The sequence below is a fragment of the Nerophis ophidion genome, linkage group LG04 (assembly GCF_033978795.1).
Source record: "Nerophis ophidion isolate RoL-2023_Sa linkage group LG04, RoL_Noph_v1.0, whole genome shotgun sequence".
NCBI classification, from domain to species: domain Eukaryota; kingdom Metazoa; phylum Chordata; class Actinopteri; order Syngnathiformes; family Syngnathidae; genus Nerophis; species Nerophis ophidion.
Genome location: NC_084614.1, coordinates 77,973,093 through 77,994,304, shown reverse-complemented (window position 1 = coordinate 77,994,304; position 21,212 = coordinate 77,973,093). Strand labels below are relative to the sequence as shown.

General features: G+C 42.2%; 2 protein-coding genes across 2 annotated transcripts; one reads left to right on the top strand and one right to left on the bottom strand.

Moving 5' to 3' along the window:
- Window positions 1-2,848: 2,848 nt before the first annotated feature.
- Window positions 2,849-17,288, top strand: LOC133550473 (uncharacterized). The gene is made up of 2 exons (XM_061896455.1): window positions 2,849-4,297; window positions 17,194-17,288. The coding sequence occupies exons 1-2, from the start codon at window positions 3,727-3,729 to the stop codon at window positions 17,286-17,288; spliced, it is 666 nt and encodes a 221-aa protein (XP_061752439.1). The 5' UTR covers window positions 2,849-3,726.
- Window positions 17,289-18,912: 1,624 nt separating this feature from the next.
- On the bottom strand, window positions 18,913-20,888 carry LOC133550472 (uncharacterized). The gene is made up of 5 exons (XM_061896454.1): window positions 20,198-20,888; window positions 20,089-20,126; window positions 19,531-19,888; window positions 19,125-19,483; window positions 18,913-19,071 (listed from the first exon to the last, which is right to left on the bottom strand). The coding sequence occupies exons 1-5, from the start codon at window positions 20,886-20,888 to the stop codon at window positions 18,913-18,915; spliced, it is 1,605 nt and encodes a 534-aa protein (XP_061752438.1).
- Window positions 20,889-21,212: the final 324 nt, after the last annotated feature.

Sequence of the window (21,212 nt, the reverse complement as noted above, 5' to 3'; positions counted from 1 at the left end):
TGATATAAATGAATGTAACGATGGTAATAAAATGTTATATAGCAAAGTAAAAGTTGTGTTTCTTATCTAAGTAAATGTAACTCGTTACTACTCACCTACGTGGATAAGTGTGTTCACCTTTGACAGGTACGACAAAATAAAAATAAAAATAAAAATGATCACCATCGAGTTTAGGTGACTTGAAACAAGCATGCATTCAATGTTTGGCTTTACCGTGTCTACTTTTACTTTCACTTTCTTTGATATTCTGCCAGCAGAAGCGTCTGCCTCACACTTTTCCCCCACGTTCAGCACTTTGGCCACAGCGAGTCCATCTCATGAAGGCTTTCTGCTGACTTTTTTACTCAGGATGAAACTTCCTGATGCAACCCTGGCCGGGAATCGAACCCATGCGAGGCAGATGCGTGTCCCGTTACCCCAGCAGGGACGCCTCACGCTTGGGAGACATAACGGAGGTGAAAGTTAAGACGTGAAATAAAAAGAAGTGAGGATGTCCTGCGGTGTAGCGACTTTATGTCTATCAATCATTATTTGTATTGATGCTTTCTTGAGAGGACTACAATACGATCACTGATCGGATGTTCCAGCCCTGTCATTACTTTTAACTCTCAATCTCACCTTCATTCCTCTTTCTTTCTTTTCTTTCCAAGTTTGGCGGCCAACTTGACACACCTTTTTGTTGTCAAGTCACGTGATTTCCCAGAAAAGCCACACAAGCATTTACCTGACGTGGCCACAAGGGGCGCTCTCTAGTGAGTCCAGTAGAAGACTTCTTGTCAGTTGACTGCTGCCACTTTTCTGTGCAGAATAGCGTTTCGTTTTCTCTCCTCACTGTGACGTCACAGAATGCTGACTCCTCATTGGCTCAGGTGGAGTATTATAAAAAGAGCCTCGACAGTTCCTGGTTCATTTTTCCTGTTTGCGAGTCAAGCGAGTGTTCGTCACTTTTGTCTTTCTCTGCGGGATTAAAAGTGGCAAACATCTTTTTGTTTCGCGCTGACATCATGAACTTGTTTTTATTCTTTCTTCTGGTCGTGCAAATGCACAGCGTGACGCCTGGTAAGTCCTTTTTATAAGTTTATTAATATTTTATTCATAAATCCTCTTTGTGCCTTCACTTATTTGACTTCTGATAGTTTCTGTTACTTATTAATTAAATTATTGTTGTATTATTTAAGACCTTTATTACTTAATCCTGGTTCTTTTTAAACATATTTATTGTTTTCCCTTTTTCCTAGTAAAAAATTAAAATGTTCCAAGAAGGTTACAGAAGCAGATAAATCCGTTTAGGCTCATTATTTATTTTCACTTTAGTGTTTCTTGTTCAAAGACTTATTTTTTCCAAGGCTTGTAAGAACGAACACAAATCTTCAAACACGGAAGTGTCAGAAACTAATCAAGTGTAGTAACATCACCCCGCCACAAGATGTCAGTAAGAGTCGACATCAAATGGGCAGAACAGGTTGTGTTCAACTCTGTTGTACTTTTTATTCAGCCTCCATTGTAGAAAATATGTTTATTTTCAAAATGTTCAAACTGCCAACAGATGTTAGTAATATTATTAATGTGTTGTATTTGTCATAGAACATGTGAGTCTTGACTGTGATATCTAGCAGTGTTTGATGTTCACTTTAAGACCCGACTGAAGACGGAAGGAGCTAAAATATTCACAGTGCAAGATTGTTGAACATGAAACAAAATAATAAAAAGTCATCCTGTTGTTGTTTTCTTCTTTCAGTGATTCACACGCTGCAGTATTTCTCCACTGCGTCCTCTCAAGTTCCAAACTTCCCAGAGTATGTGAGTGTTGGTTATGTTGATGGAGTTCAGATTGATCACTATGACAGCAACAGCAGGAAAGCAGAAGCCAAACAGGACTGGATGAACAAAATCACAGCAGAGGATCCAAAATACTGGCAATTACAAACAGAGATCTGTGTTGGTAATGAGTTGATTGGCAAACACAACCTTGAAGTTCGTAAGAAGCGTTTCAACCAAACTGGAGGTTTGTTTATGTTGAACTTTCTACTACTTAAATGTATTTGATGTACTCTTTTTATACTGTAGTAAACACACATTACTGCACTGATACTTGTCTCTGTCCATCCCATAATAACCTACACTAATACTGTGTGTGTGTGTGTGTGTGTGTGTGTGTGTGTGTGTGTGTGTGTGTGTGTGTGTGTGTGTGTGTGTGTGTGTGTGTGTGTGTGTGTGTGTGTGTGTGTGTGTGTGTGTGTGTGTGTGTGTGTGTGTGTGTGTGTGTGTGTGTGTGTGTGTGTGTGTGTGTGTGTGTGTGTGTGTGTGTGTGTGTGTGTGTGTCTCAGGTGTTCACATTCTCCAGAGGATGATTGGATGTGAATGGAATGATGAGACTGATGAAGTTAAAGGTTGGCATCAGGAAGGTTATGATGGAGAAGATTACATATCGTTGGACATGAAGACATGGACATTTACTGCAGCAAAACAACAAGCTTTCCCCGACAAACTCAAGTGGGACCAGAACAAACATCTACTAGACCACCAAAAGTTTTACTACACTGAGGAATGTCCTTCTTACTTGAAGAAGTATGTGAACAATGGGAAGGAGGTCCTAATGAGAACAGGTAGAAACACAACATGTACTTTCACCTTTTAACTTGTTAGCACTCCCCCTATAGGAACATTACTGACATTACACCCTGTCTCTTTATACTCTTCTCTCTTTCTCTCACCTTCTCTCCATCTTTACCTCCATCTACACTTTCTCCGTTCTCACTTTCTCTCCATCTTTACCTCAAATCTAACCTTCTCTCCATCTTCACCTCCATCCTCACATTCTTTCCATCTTAACCTGTGTTTTCATCTTCTCTCCATCTTTACCTCCATCCTCACGTTCTCTCAATCTTTACCTCCATCAACACCTTCTCTCCATCTTTATCTCATTCTCTCCTTCTCTTGCATCTTTACCTCACTCTCTCCATCTTTACCTCATTCTTACCTTCTCTCCATCTTTACCTTCTCTCCATATTTACCTCCGTTCTCTCCTTTTCCCTCCATTTTTACCTCCATCCTCACTTTCTCTCCATCTTTACCTCCGTCCACTCTTACTGTCCATCTTTACCTCCATCTACACTTTCTCTCCATCTTTATCTCATTCTCTCCTTCTCTCCATCTTTACCTCATTCTTACCTTCTCTCCATATTTACCTCCATCCACACCTTCTCTCCATATTTACCTCCGTTCTCTCCTTTTCCCTCCATCCTCACTTTCTCTCCATCTTTACCTCCGTCCACTCTTACTCTCCATCTTTACCTCCATCTACACTTTCTCTCCATCTTTACCTCATTCTCACCTTCTCTCCATCTTTACCTCCATCCACACCTTCTCTCCATATTTACCTCCGTTCTCTCCTTTTCCCTCCATTTTTACCTCCATCCTCACTTTCTCTCCATCTTTACCTCCGTCCACTCTTACTCTCCATCTTTACCTCCATCTACACTTTCTCTCCATCTTTATCTAATTCTCTCCATCTTTACCTCATTCTCTCCATCTTTATCTCATTCTCATCTTCTCTCCATCTTTACCTCCCTCCACACCTTCTCTCCATCTTTACTTCTGTTCTCATCTTCTCTCTGTACCTCCATTTTCTCCGTCTTTACCTCCATTGACACCTTCTTTCCATCGACACCTTCACTCCATCTTTACCTCTGTTCTCATCTTTTCTCCATCTTTACCTCCATCCACATGTTCTCTCCATATTTACCTCCGTTCTCACTTTCTCTCCATCTTTACCTCCATTATTACATTCTCTCCATCTTTACTTTAATCCACACCTTCTCTCCATCTTTGCCTCCATCCACACATTTTCTCCATATTCTCTCCATCCACACCTTCTCATCTTTACCTCCATCCACACCTTCTCTCCATCTTTACCTCCATCCACACCTTCTCTCCATCCACACCTTCTCCCCACGTTGTCCTGTGTTCACACGTGACATCACTTCCTGTGCAGAGCTTCCAGAGGTGTTCCTGCTCCAGAAGACGCCGTCCTCTCCGGTCAGCTGCATGGCGACAGGTTTCTACCCCGACGGTGCCGACCTGTTTTGGAGGAAAGACGGCGAGCAGATCTTCGAGGACGTGGAGCACGGAGAGATACTCCCCAACCACGACGGAACCTTCCAGATGTCGGTGGCGCTGAAAGTGGAGGTGACGGCCAACGTGGAGGGCAAGTACGAATGTGTGTTTCAGCTGTCAGGCGTCAAGGAGGACTTGGTCACCAAGCTGGAGAGAAGAAGCATCCTGAGCAACGCAAGCCATGAAGGTGAGAAAGACACATTTAGTTGGAGATGTTTCCCATCACAAGTCCACCTGTCACCATTATTGATCCATGTCACCATGACAACGCTTGACGTCTGCATGCAAAGTAGTCATGAAGGTTTCCTCTTCATGCTTTGTCACTCCACTTGTGCTTTTTTGCTCTCCACAGACAACTTGAGCGTCGCCCTCGCTGCCACGGCGGCGGTCCTCGCTGTGGCGGCCATCATCATCATCATCATCATCATGGTCATGGTCAGGCGTCACAGAAACAGACAAGGTGAGGGACGCCAATGTCCTCTGTCTTCTTCTTCTCGGTGCACTCGGTCCAGGCCGTGAGTTGATGCTTTCATCCGGGCTGCAAAGGTGCGGCCATCTTTTAGTTGCCTTCCAGCCAAACACTCAAAGATCCACAGAGACAGAGCGCACACTCTCACGTAGAAACACGGCGTGACGTGAGGGGAAAAGTCCACTTCACCTTGTTTCTCTTTCATTTCAGCCCAGTACGATCCAGCTGGTAAGTAAAACATCTTTTCTTTGAGCCGCAAGAAACAAAGCCGTGGTGAAGCGTCACTCACATGGAGGTCTGATGTGGACCTTTGTTACAAGTTTAGCCGGAAAAGCCCAACTGGAGCTGACTCCTTCACAATAAAAGTCCCTCCTGTGAGCACACGCAATACAAAGTCTGGCATATCTCACTTTTGACAGGAGTCCTCATGATGAGGATCAGCCAAATGAGACATCAAGTGTGCTGACTCGTCATGTTTCCAAGTCACACCTCAAAGATCTGATGTGAGTGACGAGGCACCTTCTGGATGTTCTTCCTTCACCGTTTGCGTTTGTCCCGCAGCTCGCCACGGCGGCGTGGAGCTCGACGAGAACGTGCAGGCGGCTGAAGGCTGAGTAAGCTCACATGGACTGTCTGCACCTCCAAATGTTCTTGTGTGAAGATGATGTTCAACTTGGATTCACCTGCTTCTGTCGGGAATGTGCTGAGTGGTCTTCTTCCTCCAGGATGCTTTGTGCACTGGAACACAGGGAGATGTCTCCATCGCTGAGGGACGTCATCACACTCGGAGATGAGATGGAGATGTGCTTTGTTCTTCGTCCGACTGCTCCTCACGCTATTCCATGTATTCTTCTTTGGCCGTTAAAAGACTTTCAAGATCAAACGTTGGTGGCTGTAAAATCGCACGTTTCATGGCCTTGACGTCATGACGAGGATTTCTTCTTTTCTTTCAATGGCCGCTGCTTATGATCAATATCACATTGTGTCACATCTCTGTCAATAAATCCGTTTTTTCTCCACTCGCCTCGCACTGCTTTCTTGGGGACCAGGAAGAGTCTCAGTCATAAAAATGGTAGAAGTAGGTCATTTTTGTTTATGTTTTTACTTTTTCACTCAACACTTAAATCCCTTGATCAATTTCAGGTTTATCCGTCCTTATCAGTCTTTTTTTTTTTTTCATAATTTACGCCATTTTTGTCAAAACCTTGTTTTGTTATGGCAAAAGCACAAAATAATAATTTTCACTCAACGTAATTGCAATCTTAAATATGTCAATAATTCATAACATCATCGATTCATTATTTTTTTTGAGCAATGACAATTAAAACTTGTCCCACTGAAATTATTAGGATCCAAACGGGCCCCACTCATAAAAATAAGTCAAACATTTTGTTTTACTTTCAACACTTAAGTCCCTCGATAAATTTCAGATCCATCCCTCGTTTCTGTGACGACCTGTCACGTCAGGTGTCACGCGGTCTGTTTGCGTTTGTGTTTATCTCCTAGTCAGCGCTCTTATTTTGGTCCCACTTCCTGTTTGTCTCCCTGAGCCCTTTTCCCTCCTCACCTGTCGCTGATTGGCAGCCTGGCCACACCTGGTCATGGGGTGAGGGTGATGGGTCAAACGCAGAGGAAAATCTCACCACACCTAGTGTGTGTGTGACAATCATTGGTACTTTTACTTTAATCAACTGGCTTCTATTTATGCCTGCCTCGCCCTCCAGTCAGGGCTCAAGGATTGTTTTGTGAAACGTTACTTTGGTTTTTCTGTATGCTGCTTATGCTTCTGTGCACTTCCCTCCTGCACCTCCTTGTGCTCCCTGTGGGAATTAAAAGACTCTCACCCGCACGTCGTCCTCCTGTCTCCTGCATCTTGGGGTCACAACTAGAGCAGCCATGCAAGTACGTGACAGCTTCTTCATTTCTTTCTTTTTTTTGTAGGATAAACACAAAATATCCTATAAAAATACTCTTAAGTCAAATTTTGTAAGTGACGTAATTGGAGCCTTGAATAGTTTAAATAATTTGTAACAACATTGAGTTTGATTCATTATTATTTTTGAGCAATGACAGCTTTAAAGAGAAAACAACCTGCATGGCAGCTTTATTAGACTCAACAATGCAACTTTTCTTTGTTCCATTTCACATGTTTTCACCTCTTTTATTCCACTATTTAGTTTTTTTTATACACTATCTGTAGAATGTGTCGTGTATGAGCTTATATGGGACATAATGTATAATATTTCTAATTGCCTTTTTCTTTTTCATGCCTTTTTAACCTGAGTCTTTCAAGCAAAATCGTTCCAAAAATCAGCAAACCCGCCTTTCTTCTTCCCCCGTCAAAAGTAGGTGAATCCACAAATATAAATAACTACAGACCGATTTCCAAATTGGGTTAATGTTGAATGTCCAATCCAAGATGGCCGACAGGACTGTCTTTTGTTTGTCTGCTTGTCAAAGTGGTCTGAATTTCTATGTGTTTTAGTCTCTTTTTTTTTAGCCGATTTAAGTAAATTGCACTAGTTTTAAGCGTAACAATTGATGAATGAAGGCTTACTTCCAAAAAGTGGTATTTCTGACTGCTTTTGTTGGATTTGGAAATCTGGAGGCCTCTGACCTGCAGAAGCCGGGGGATGTTTTGCTAGCTGAAATTTTGGCCTTCCATCTGCCACAGTCTGGATCTATACTAGTCTCAGCTTGGCCTTCCACTACCTACAGTCTGAGTCGACTGGCTTCATCTTGGCCTTCCGTCTTCCACGGCCTGGATCCATCTTAGCCTCAGACTGACTAAAGCTGGGCCTCTGCTAGCCTTAGCTTGGTCTTCCAACTCTTGTAGCTTGGACATCTGAACTTTGATTATTGGACCAATGCAGATATATTTATTTTATCAGAAACCTGGCTAAGTAAAGCAGTCTCTGACAAGGACATTGCTATAAATGGATACAATGTCTTCCGATGCGATCGTCCTCGAAAAGGTGGAGGGGTGGCTATGTATATAAAAAACAGATTTAATGTTACTTTATTATCATCACTGTCAATCACTAAACCAGTTGAACTCCTTGCCCTGCAGCTTGAATTCTCGCATGGCCAAACTCTCGCAATTGTAGGGTGTTATAGACCTCCCTATGCCTCCACTGAAGCCCTTGCCTCTCTTGAATCCTTTATGAGTGGACTAGTGAACTTCTCTTGGTTGGTGATTTAAATTTTGACTGGTCGACTTCCTCTTCTGATAACCTTAAAGCTGTATGCAACACACTAAATTTAACTCAATTATTCACTTCCCCAACTCGACCCAATACTAAAAACCCCTCAAAATCATCTTTACTTGATCTAATTCTAACCAAGGCTCCCCATAAGTACACTGGTACTGGGGTGTTTGTCAATGACTTGAGTGATCATTGTACAATTGCAGCTGTAGGAAACTGCAAGCTACCAAAATCAAAACCCATTATTACATGCAAAAGAGATATTAACATTTTTTGCCTCCCAGCTTTTATATACGACTTAGCTGCCTTTGAGTGGAACAGAGTTGCTTTAATTGATGATATTGAGATAGCGTTGAAATACTTTTATAACGAATTTCAACGTATAGTCAATAAACATGCTCCCTTTCGAAAATTTAGAGTTAAAGGTCAAAATCAGGGGCGTCGCCAGACATATTTCACTGGGGCACGTGCCCCACTGTTGATCTGCAGTGCCCCAGTAAAAATGTCGCCAATAAAAAAAAAACGCTTCAGAGTTTTAAGTCTACATAACATAGACAACAGCGCACATACTACTTAGTATGGTAATTGATTGCTACTGTATTCACTCCACGAAACAGTGAGCACATGGCTACTTAATATGGTAATTTATTCACGTGTGGATCGAGACTTCGGTTGAGAGAGAGAGAGGGGGGGGGGGGTTCGAATCACTATGTGAGGTAGGTGACGTTAGCCAACAACAATTTGTTAATTACATTATTTTTATTTTTATTTGACTCAAACTGTAACTCCTAGATGGATTTAAGAAAGTTATTGGCCCGCAGCAGGGAAGAAGCAGCAAGGAATGAGAGATGTAAGTGAAGTCCTAGCTAGCTAGGCAACATCATTGTCTTGAGTTGATGCTAAGTTAGCTAACGTTAGTCCTTGTATCAAGACAAACATATTCATTTGCTGTACGAGCTGTCGGGGCAATTTCCAATCAACATGAAACATCATGTTGGTTATTGTCTGCTGCTTCTGCATCAATGATGATTTGGAGTCAGCATGTGTGAGTTGAGTGCTTCTCAAATGGTTTATCTTCAGGAAGAAAAACATTTTTCCATTTCAAGTCATGAGCCAAATTTTTAAATCATTCAAGTTTATTTCACAGAAAAATAGCACAGTAGACTTGTCTTGTTAATCGGTGCGACTTTGACTAAAATAATCTTGTTTTGTCACCAGAAAAATGGCTACAGCTAAAGCATCTGGTTTTGTTTCCAGAAAAAATAGTAACATTTCTGTATTTGTTTTCAGAAAGATGGCTGAAAATATCGGGTTTTGTTGCCCCATTTAGATTTTTTTCAAATATATTTCCATGACTGTCCTGAGTCCTCCTCCAACTTGTTAGTCGGTTTGCCTTTTGCTAAAATACTCACTAATAGTCACTAGAAAAATGGCTAAAATAATCTGGTTTTGTTGCCACAATTTGATTTTTTTCTCCCTAAACTTTTTTTTTTTCATGCACACATCTGACTGAAAATGACACACAATCCACTTTTATGTGAGGAGCCAGCAGTTGGGAACCACTGGTCAACTGTATAACAGTTACTGTAATATTTCCATGTCTGTCCAGAGTGATTGACCACTTTGCAAAAATAAAAAGGAGACGTTACAGTTTACTTCTCAGAAAATGATTCCCTGAACAGACACACAACAGTTGTTCATTTATTCTACTACTGTGGCTTTATTGTTTTGTGTATATTTTATAGTTGTGTGTATCTGAAATAGGATTAGCCACATTGCCATAAATGGAAATTAAATAATATAAAAGAACCCAGAGATGTAGGGGTGCTTTATGTTTTGTTTTACTTTTGTCGATGTTAAATTTGCAGATGATTACTGCAATAAATATTTCAAAAAGATTCATTGCTCTCCCTTTTTGCTTTTACCAGTAGCAGTTTAGAAGTCTGGAGTAAAAAAAGTGCACAAGTAGGTCAAATGCATGAGTTAATTTCAGGTGGTTCATCAAAGATCCATACAACATCATCTGATATGATTTCATAGTTTAAAGCACTATTTATGTATTTTTTATGATAAATAAGTGCTAAAAATGGTTTTGCTTGCGCGCTTTGCACGCTCACATGGATTATTTGTGCCCCAGGTGTGCCCCAGTACAGTATTAGGTCTAGTGACGCCCCTGGTCGAAATAATCCCTGGTTTACCGCTGCAATTGGAAACCTTCTCAAAGAGAGAGATGTTGCTTGGGCCAGGGCTCGAAAAACAAAGACAGAGGTTGACTGGCTTAGCTTTCGCCAGCTTAGAAATAAATGTACTTCGCTTGTTAAGAGAGCCAAGTCTGATTTTTACCTGCATGAATGCAAAAAACATGTAAATGACCCCAAAAATGTTTGGCAAATCATAAAAGTTTCTTTAAATCATGTGAAAACAAATGACTTTCCATGTCCTTTGATTACTCAATCTGGTACTTTGTCTGATAAGACAACTATATCAAATTGTTTTAATGAGTATTTAGTTTCTGCCGGATTTTTGTTTGAGTCGTTGAATCCTCAATCGTCAAATGTTGGTTTAACTAATGTTAATATCCCAAATACACCACAGGCTGTAATTAGACGCAGCACCTGCACTTGTGACTTCACACCTGTATCAGTATCTGAGGTATACAATGCACTAAAGAGCCTGGACACAACTAAAGCAGCAGGACCGGACCAAATTGAACCCGTTTTCTTAAAATTGGCTGCTGATTTTATTGCTGAGCCTCTCTCGCATATTTTTAACCTCAGTCTAACAAGTAAAAGCATTCCAAAAATCTGGAAATCAGCCTTTGTTCTTCCCCTGCTAAAAGGGGGTGAACCCACAAATATAAATAATTACAGACCAATTTCTAAATTATGCATTTTAGCAAAATTGTTTGAGAAAATCATCAGTAACCAGCTAAATGATTTTTTTTAGAATTAAACAATATTTAATCCCCATTTCAATCGGGTTTTAGAATACAGCATAGCACTATTACAGCTGCTCTTAAGGTCCTCAATGATTTAATCGAGGCTGTGGACGGCAAAAAAATACTGTGTCGGCCTTTTTATTGATTTGTCAAAAGCATTTGACACAGTAGACCACAGTCTGCTCATTGAAGCTCTCCATCACGTTGGATTATCTAAAAATGCAGCTGCTTGGTTTACAGACTATCTTTCCAGCAGAACACAACGTGTACAGGTGGCTGGGACAACCTCTTCATTATTGGACATTACCAAAGGAGTTCCACAAGGCTCAGTGCTGGGGCCCATTTTATTTTCTATCTACTTGAATAATCTTTGCAATAATCTGTCAAATGCAATGTACCATTTTTATGCAGACGACACCATTATTTATTGCTGTTCAACCTCCAGCACTCAGGCTTTTGAGTTTTTACAAGCTGCTTTTGATGTCATCCAGGCTCGCTTATTTGATCTTAAATTGGTTTTAAATACAGATAAAAGCAAAGTAATGGTTTCTCTCATTCAAGGGTGCTACTGGAAAATATTCCAAATATTGTAACATCAAATGGAAACCCTATAGAGCAGGTCTTAAATTACAAGTACTTGGGTTTTACTCTTGATCAGGAGCTTTCATTTAAAGCCCGTATTAACAACTTGGTCTCTAAGCTCAGGGTAAAGCTCGGTTTCCTTTTTAGAAATAAAAACGGCTTCTCTCTTAAAGTCAGAAAGAAATTGGTGACAGCGACTATCTTGCCCGTAAATGATTATGGAGACCTGCTTTATTTTAGTGCTTCATCTAAATGCCTCCAGTCCTTGGACACTGTTTTTCACTCAGCACTAAGATTTGTTCCTGGCTGTCGTAGTCTCACCCACCACTGTCAACTGTATATGAAGTCAGACTTATCTTCATTGAGTGCACACAGATACACACATTGGCTGGTCATCATTTATAAAGCTCTTTTAGGTTTAATACCTCCATACTTGTCTACTTTGTTACAAAGAAAAAACAGCTCTTATGCGTTACGTTCTAACAATTTGTATGTTTTAACTGTTCCCCATGTACGGACTGAATTTGGCAAAAGAGCTTTTGGCATTGCTGCCCCTATGGCATGGAATGCATTGCAGACGAAACTGAAACTCACTGAACTAATTCCATTCGGAGCCTTCCGTTCTGTCCTGAGGGACAGAGAGCAAGAGACTTTTGCTCAGTGCCTGTGTTGCCCACATATGTGGTCCTCTCCAAGGTTTCTCATAGTCATCATGGTCGACGTCCCACTGGGGCGAGTTTTTCCTTGCCCTTATGTGGGCCCTACCGAGGATGTCGTTGTGGTTTGTGCGGCCCTTTGAGGCACTTGTGATTTAGGGCTATATAAATAAACATTGATTGATGATTGATTGATTGAAAGGCCTACTGAAAGCCACTACTAGCGACCACGCAGTCTGATAGTTTATATATCAATGATGAAATATTAACATTGCAACACATGCCAGTTTACTAAATTGCCATTTTGAATTTCGCGCCAAAGTATCCTGCTGAAACGTCGCAGTATGATGATGCGTGCGTGTGACATCACGCATTGTGGAGGACATTTTGTTCCAGTACCGTTCCCAGCTATAAGTCGTCTGTTTTAATCGCATAATTCCACAGTATTCTGGAGATCTGTGTTGCTGAATCTTTAGCTATTGTTTCAATGAATAATGGAGACATCAAAGAAGAAAGCTGTAGGTGGGAAGCGGTGTATTGCGGCCGCCTTTAGCAACACAAACACAGCCGGTGTTTCATTGTTTACATTCCCGAAGGATGACGTTGAAGCTTTACTATGGAACAGAGCGGTCAAGCGAACACGGCTGGATTGGACCACACACACAAAGTACAGTGTATTATGCAGCGGTCACTTTAAAAGATCGTGTTTCGGAGAGGGTCCCTTGCGAAGGGCAGAGATGGGCGTCGCCACCACCCGTCGACTGGTGCTGAAGAAAGGTGCGGGGCCGACCTTCAGGTTGTACAGTTACGACCATGTAATCACACTTTAACACTAGTAACACAATAACCAGATAAGGAAATTTCCTGAATTATCCTAGTAAATTTGTCTAATAATATCTGAATCGCTCCCACTGTAGTCTTTTTTTTTTCTTTCTAGTCCTTCACTCTCACTTTCCTCATCCACAAATCTTTCATCCTCGCTCAAATTAATGGGGAAATCGTCGCTTTCTCGGTCCGAATCGCTCTCGCTGCTGGTGGCCATGATTGTAAACAATGTTCAGATGTGAGGAGCTCCACAACCCGTGACGTCACGCGCACATCGTCTGCTACTTCCGGTACAGGCAAGGCTTTTTTATCAGCACCAAAAGTTGCTAACTTTATCGTCGATGTTCTCTACTAAATCCTTTCCGCAAAAATATGGCAATATCTGGAAATGATCAAGTATGACACATAGAATGGACCTGCTATCCCCATTTAAATAAGAAAATCTCATTTCAGTAGGCCTTTAATGTTAGTGCGGCCCGCAAGTTTTATATGAACGGCGCTTGACAGCGTTGTGTTATTCGGGTCCAAAATGGCTCTTTCAACGTTCTGGGTTGCCTACCCTGCGTTGGTGGAAAAGCGGCAAATGAGTGAAAGCGACAGAGACGTTGCCATGGAGACGGGGGTTCACTTAGGTGCCTGGCTGCAGTCACACCGCGACACCTGTCCGTCAGTAATAACAGTCCCCGATAACCTGGACCGATTCAAACCGTTATTTGCTTTTTTTTTTCTTGTTTAGTTTGCATTGCCTCACACGATGAACACTACATATAAACACTCCGGGAGCCGTCACTTTTTAGCGCTCGCTATCCCGGTACTTTCCCGGCTATTATCCGCCGACCGCCGTGTTGCTGTAGGGAGGAAAAGCGGAGCGACGCACATTGCGGAAACAACATTATTCTCCGTGCGTGGGCTAAATACAAATATATTCCACAACCCCAAACATGTCTTTTTCAAAGCCTGCAGTGAAGAGAAGGGTTAGTGATGAGCAAAGACAATTCCAGGAAAAGTGGGAGATGCGATATTTCTTTGTTGAGCACAGGGGCACCCCGACGTGTCTTATTTGCACCCAGAAAGTTGCACAAGGGATACAATTTGAAACGTCATTATACAACTAGACATGCTGAGGAGTATGCAAAAAAAATAAATAAATACATCTTTTCTTGCGGCCCAGCCTCACTCAGACTCTGCATCCAGTGGCCCCCTGGTAAATTGAGTTTGAGACCCCTGGTCTAGAGTGTAGGCAGTGCTGTTAAGTTTCTCTGTGTGTGAATAAGTGGAGGAGGCGGAAACTTTGAGGCATGACGCAGCTGACTTGTTGATAAACTAGTTTGAGAAGAATGTTTTTGTTTTGCTCATAAGTGGATTGTACTTTTCAGTGGTGTAAATATTGACTATTGTGTGTGAAGTCCTACTAAAGGTGAACATTCAGTTTAAGAATTAGGCCATCAAGTTAAGATAAATGTAGTGATGGTGGGAAAAATGTGGATCAAGGATACTTTATGAAGTTGAGTTCACTTTTATTTATTTACTTCCCCTCCTGAGAGATTGGCACCTTCTTGTGTTTATTTTGAGCTTAGTCTTCAGGTGGCACACCCAAGTTGCACAGGTATGAAGGTAGAGGCCTGACAAAGTGCAATCCTCGTCTCCAGGATGGAGTTGGACTCATAGGGCCTGATTTATTAAAGGTTTGCGTGTACTAAAAGACGTGCAAACCCGATAGCACACGCAGAGCTGATCTACTAAACCTGTGCAAAGTGGATTGTGTCTCTTAAGTGAGCAGAATAAGGCGTGCAATACATTTTGGGTCTCTGTCTTCATTAACATGCAAAATATATGCTGATCATTAAAACTCCCACAATACTGGGAGGAAATGCGAATATAATTATTTATCACGCCCAATATGATTTATCAACACTCACCGCTGTCGTGCCAGCACTATTTAGTTTTTATTTAGTAACTGGGCACACTGACAGTTCCACACACGGCTGCAGGATCAGTGCTTGTGCTCCACAGACACACATTTTACAGATATCGTCTTTTCAGCAACATCATTTTATAGCTACTAAAGGACTTAAGGGGCTAATTACAACCAATTTGATCGATGCGTTTTTGTGGCCTTTATTTTTTTTTTTAATAATGTTCTTTTTTTCAATATACAAAACCCGAGACCAATGAAGTTGGGACGTTGTGTAAATGGTAAATAAAAACAAAAAACAATGATTTACAAACCTTTTTCAACCCATATTCAATTGAATAGACTGATACTAAACATTCAAACTGGAAACTTTATTTTTTGAAGTATTAGCTCATTTGGAATTGCCTGCAACATGTTTGAAAAAATATGGCACAAGTGGCAAAAAAGACTGAGAAAGTCGAGGAATGCTCATCAAACACTTATTTGAAACATCCCACAAGTGAACAGGCTAATTGGGAACAGGTGGGTGCCATGATTGGGTATAAAAGCAGCTTCCATGAAATGTTTGTTCATTCACAAACAAGGATGGGGCGAGGGTCACCACTTCATGAACAAATGTTTAAAAACAACATCTCTCAACTAGCTATTGCAAGGAATTTAGGGATTTCACCATCTGCGGTCCGTAATATAATCAAAAGGTTCAGAGAATCTGGGTAAATCCCTGCACGTAAGCAGCAAGGCTGAAAACAACATTGAATCCCCTTGACCTTCGATCCTTCAGGTGGTACTGCATCAAAAAGTGGCATCAGTGTGTAAAGGTTATCACCACATGGGCTCAGGAACACTTCAGAAAACCACTGTCAGTAACTACAGTTGGTTGCTACATCTGTAAGTACAAGTTAAAACTGTACTATTCAAAGCGAAAGCCAGTTATCAACAACACCCAGAAATTCTGCCAGCGTCGCTAAACCCGAGCTCATCCAAGATGGACTGATGCAAAGTGTAAAAGAGTTGTGTGGTCTGACGAGTCCACATTTCAAATTGTTTTTTGGAAACTGTGGACGTTGTGTCCTCCAGATCAAAGAGGAAAAGAACCATGCGGATTGTTCTAGGCGCAAAGTTCAAAAGCCAGCATCTGTGATGGTGTGGGGGTGTATTAGTGCCCAAGGCATGGGTAACTTACACATCTATGAAGGCACCATTAATGCTGAAAGGTACATACAGGTTTTGGAGCAACATATGTTGCCATCCAAGCAACGTTATCATGGACACCCCTGCTTATTTCAGCAAGACAATACCAAGCCACATGTTACAACAGCGTGGCTTCGTAGTAAAAGAGTGAGGGTACTGGACTGTTCTGCCTGTAGTCCAGACCTGTCTCCCATTGAAAATGTGTGGCACATTATGAAGCCTAAAATACCACAACCGAGACCCTGGACTGTTGAACAACTTAAGCTGTTCATCAAGCAAGAATGGGAAATAATTCCACCTGGAAAGCTTCAAAAATGGGTCTCCTCTATCACCCGGTCGGACACGTTGCACAAAGTGTCGCTTTATGCGGACGACTTGCTCCTATACATCTCAGATCCTGCTAGCTCACTCCCAGTAATCTTTAACATTTTGGAGCGGTTTGGCACACACTCTGGCTACAAACTTAATTACCAAAAAAGTGAACTGTTTCCGATCAATTCCTTAGCTAAACAGTTACCACGATCTTTAGCTGCATTCAAATGGGCACATGACGGGATCCATTACTTGGGAATCCGTATTACTCCGGCTATGTCTGACATTTTTGACCTCTAATGGAAAAAATGGAGAAGGACTTTGCCCGCTGGTCTGTTTTACTATTATCTCTCGCTGACCGGATCAATCGGATCAAGATGATCTCTCTGCCTGAATTCCTTTACCTTTTCCAACATATCCCCATATTTATCACTAAATCATTCTTCGATAAATTAGACAAATCAATATGCAAATTTATACGGGGGGCCGGATCGGCCCGAATCCGCAAGTCGGTCCTACAATCTCCCAAATCTGAGGGAGGGCTTGCACTCCCCAATTTCAGACAGTACTATTGGGCGGCTAATGTACAGAAACTCCTATACTGGATGGACGGAGGCTCTCAGACCCTCCCGGCCTGGGTATCCCTTGAAACGGCAATCCCACACTTTTCATGACGTTCTTGCTTATGCTCACCACTCCCTTTTCCATTTAAACTTGAAGGCGCAAACACCATTGTATCGATCTCCATGAAAATATGGAACCAGCTAAGGAAACATTTGGGTTTTCAAGGCCCATCTATATTGACCCCGCTACTTAAAAAACAGTTATTTAAACCTTTGCGTACCGACCCCGCATTTATGACCTGGCACGATCACGGTATCACCACTGTGGAAGACCTCTATACAGACGGAGTGTTCTGATCCTTCGCTGAACTCTCTCCCAAATACGATTTGCCAAACTCCCACCTTTTTCCTTTTTTTCAGGTGAGGGACTTCGTAAAGAAGCAGTTCCCACACTTCCCAAATCGTCCTCCGGAAACTCTTATAGATACTTTGCTATCTCTGAGCCCAAATCATAAAAAATGTATCTCTGTGTGTATGTATATATATATATATATATATATATATATATATATATATATATATATATATATATATATATATATACATATATATATATATATATATATATATATATATATATATATATACATATATATATATAATTGACGGATGGATCTGAAGTTGATATGAAGACGATTGTGTTTAAAGTAAACAGTAAGAAAAATATATATTTTTTTATTTCTAATGAGTAGGACACTTTTGGATCCCCAATAATTTCAGTAGGATTTTTTTGTGTGTGTCATTGCTAAAAAAATAAATAATAATAAATTAAAATCAATATTTTTATTTGTGATGAGGTGGCGACTTGTCCAGGGTGTACCACGCCTTCCGCCCGATTGTAGCTGAGATAGGCGCCAGCACCCCCCGCGACCCCAAAAGGGAATAAGCGGTAGAAAATGGATGGATGGATGGATTTTTGTTTGTTGAAATTTTTAAGGCTCCAATTATCATTTAATCTCAAATATTCCACTTTAAAATTCTATCGGGGGAAACTATTGCATATTTTGTGTTTTTTTCCCCATAACAAAATAGGGTTTTCTTTGACAAAAAGGGCATACAACTTAAATCTTTGAAAAGGTTATATTGACAGATAGACCTCATGTTGATCTACAGATTTAAACCTGGAATAATAATAATACAAAATAATGACACATTTGAAATATTTTTTTGACCAAAATCCTTTGGGGTCCCTGGGATGAAGCCTGAGTGGAGGCCTAAATGTATATTTTTATACATATATTGAATATGTTGTATAGCAAAGTAAAAGTTGTGTTTCTTATCTAAGTAAATGTAACTCGTTACTACTCACCTACGTGGATAAGTGTGTTCACCTTTGACAGGTACGACAAAATAAAAATAAAAATAAAAATGATCACCATCGAGTTTAGGTGACTTGAAACAAGCATGCATTCAATGTTTGGCTTTACCGTGTCTACTTTTACTTTCACTTTCTTTGATATTCTGCCAGCAGAAGCGTCTGCCTCACACTTTTCCCCCACGTTCAGCACTTTGGCCACAGCGAGTCCATCTCATGAAGGCTTTCTGCTGACTTTTTTACTCAGGATGAAACTTCCTGATGCAACCCTGGCCGGGAATCGAACCCATGCGAGGCAGATGCGTGTCCCGTTACCCCAGCAGGGACGCCTCACGCTTGGGAGACATAACGGAGGTGAAAGTTAAGACGTTGTTATATATTCAAATAACGAGGTAGCACACACGTTCAGTAACTTTTATATCTGACTGGGAGTAGCAGTAGCATACACTCTAGAGAGGGATCATCAACACTCATGTACAGCACTTGGTGAGCATGCTAAGTAGACACAACTCAACTACGGCAAGTCAGTCAGGACAAACAACGCTGAGTCAGCATGCACATTAATACACCACATCACCTCCCCCCATAGATCAAAGGCAATGCAAAATCAGTACACACTTTCAATACGGCAACATTCAATTCTTCAATGCTGTAATAAACAAACACAAAAATGTCACAGATGTTATACCAGATAGTGCATTCAAACTCAAATTCAACCCTCTTTAATAACAAATGAAAAACTCCCTTCTGAAAAGAATCAGTCCCTATAAACGCTGAGGTCGCCTGATAGTACGCTCTGAGCGTCTCAAAGTCACTGTCTCTGGGTCAGGCAGCACTGGCGGTTCCAACTCAAAAGCTGGTGGTTCAGGTTCTGCGGAGTCCGTTCCGCTCAGCTGACTCAGTTTCACCTGCAGGCTCTGAATCTGGAGTATCAGGAAGGTAGCGAGGTCTCAGCTGATCTCCGTGACGCCGGTACACTTGGTCTGGTGTCTCGCCTTGCACTCGGTATGACGCTGGACCAGTCTGTTGTGTCACTACCCCAGGAATCCATTTGGGTTTCTCTCCTGCGGTGTTGCGCAGATACAGAGTCATTTACATCAAACTGTCTCTCGGCAGCCTGACTGTCATGTTTCTCCTTCTGCTGATACTGTCTCTTTCTGACTCGTTCGGTGATGCTTGGTTTCAGGAAGTCCAAACGTGTTCGCACATGTCTTTTCAGGAACAAGTCCGCTGGTGACTCTCCAGTGGTGCTGTGGGGAGTAGTGCGATAGCGCAGCAGGATGTGTGATATCTTGTCCTCAACACTCAGGTTCTGTCCAACAAGCTTTTTCATGCCTGCTTTAAAAATAGCAACATATTTGTAGCTGGATATCTCGGTGCACCGGTCGTGTGAAGGACTCCGTTCCTCTTTATGAACTGCTGAAACTCATCCGATGTGAACGTTGTCGCATTGTCTGTGACTATTTGTTCTGGCACACCGAATGATGCGAACAGTCTCTTAAGTCGTGTAATGGTTGCAGTGGACGTGATTTGTGCCATTTTGTAAACCTCCAGCCACTTAGAGTATGCATCAACCACAATCATGAACATGTGACCCAAGAACGGGCCTGCAAATTCAGTGTGTAGTCTTTTCCAAAGCTCTCCAGGAAAAATCCCAGGGATGCAGCGGGACTTGGCGTGGCGTGCGCTGTTCCAGCTGGCAGGTCTCACACTGCTTGCAGACTCTCTCAGCATCCATATCTACATTTGGCCACCAGACATATTGTCTGCCAGAGTGTCCGTCGTGGATCTCTTTTAGCACTGCACCTCTCATTTTTGCAGGTACTATTACTCTTGTTCCCCATAGAACACACCCCTGTTCGACAGATAGCTCATCTCTCTTTCTGTAGTACACCCTCAGTTCATCTGGTATTTCTTTTGGCCATCCTTCCATGATGTACCTGTGCAGCTTTGAGAGCTCTGTGTCCTTTCGTGTAGCCTTGGAAATTTGTTTTTGCACTCATATAACATATAACAGTGCATTTATGCAAGCTGTCATTGTCTCTGTACCTGTATCTTTGGTCTCAGGCAGCGGAACACGAGACAGCCCGTCCACATTGCCGTGCTCCTCTGACCTGCGGTATGTCCTGTGGTAATCATACGCAGACAGTATGATGGCCCATCTCTGAAGGCGCGCTGCTGCCATTGTAGGAAGTCTCTCATGTTCTCCAAACAGCGCGAGCAGGGGCTTGTGGTCGGATATTAAGTCAAACTTGCGCCCCCACAGATATTGATGGAACTTCTTCACACCAAACACCAGGCTCAATGCCTCTTTTTCTATCTGTGAATAGTTTTTCTCTGCCGGAGAGAGCGTGCGGGAAGCATAGGCTATTGGATGTTCATGCCCGTCTAGTGTTGTGTGCTGTATCACTGCTCCGATCCCATAAGCAGAAGCATCACATGCAAGCGAAAGCGGCAGACGTGGATCATAGTGAACCAGCACTTTGTCACTGGTCAAAAGCTCCTTGCATTTGCCAAAAGCACTCTGCTCCGCCTCGCCCCATCTCCATTTAACTTTGTCTTTCATTAGCCTGTAAAGTGGGGCCAAAATTGTGCTTTGCTGAGGCACAAAACGTCCATAGTAGTTCACTAGGCCCAGGAAAGCTCTGAGCTCTTTGACATTTCTGGGTGCCGGAACATCATGTATGGCTATGACCTTATTTTTGGATGGGTAGACGCCTTTCCCGTCCAGCACATCCATCCATCATCCTCCGCTTATCCAAGGTCGGGTCGCGGGGGCAACAGCCTAAGCAGGGAAACCCAGAATTCCCTCTCCCCAGCCACTTCGTCTAGCTCTTCCCGGGGGATCCCGAGGCGTTCCCAGGCCAGCGGGGAGACATAGTCTTCCCAACGTGTCCTGGGTCTTCCCCGTGGCCTCCTACCGGTTGGACGTGCCCTAAACACCTCCCTAGGGAGGCGTTCGGGTGGCATCCTGACCAGATGCCCAAACCACCTCATCTGGCTCCTCTCGATGTGAAGGAGCAGCGGCTTTACTTTGAGTTCCTCCCGGATGGCAGAGCTTCTC

What these genes read in the sequence shown, in the direction of transcription:
- LOC133550473 (XM_061896455.1), top strand. Translation starts at nt 3,727, where the DNA reads ATGTTCTCTCCATATTTACCTCCGTTCTCACTTTCTCTCCATCTTTAC. An exon ending in CATCCTGAGCAACGCAAGCC is followed by an intron (nt 4,298 to 17,193) that starts ATGAAGGTGAGA and finishes CCTTTTTTTCAG; the next exon opens with GTGAGGGACTTCGTAAAGAA.
- LOC133550472 (XM_061896454.1), bottom strand. Translation starts at nt 20,888, where the DNA reads ATGGATGTGCTGGACGGGAAAGGCGTCTACCCATCCAAAAATAAGGTC. An exon ending in GCCTGAGACCAAAGATACAG is followed by an intron (nt 20,127 to 20,197) that starts GTACAGAGACAA and finishes CAAATTTCCAAG; the next exon opens with GCTACACGAAAGGACACAGA. An exon ending in GGCGAGACACCAGACCAAGT is followed by an intron (nt 19,072 to 19,124) that starts GTACCGGCGTCA and finishes CTGATACTCCAG; the next exon opens with ATTCAGAGCCTGCAGGTGAA.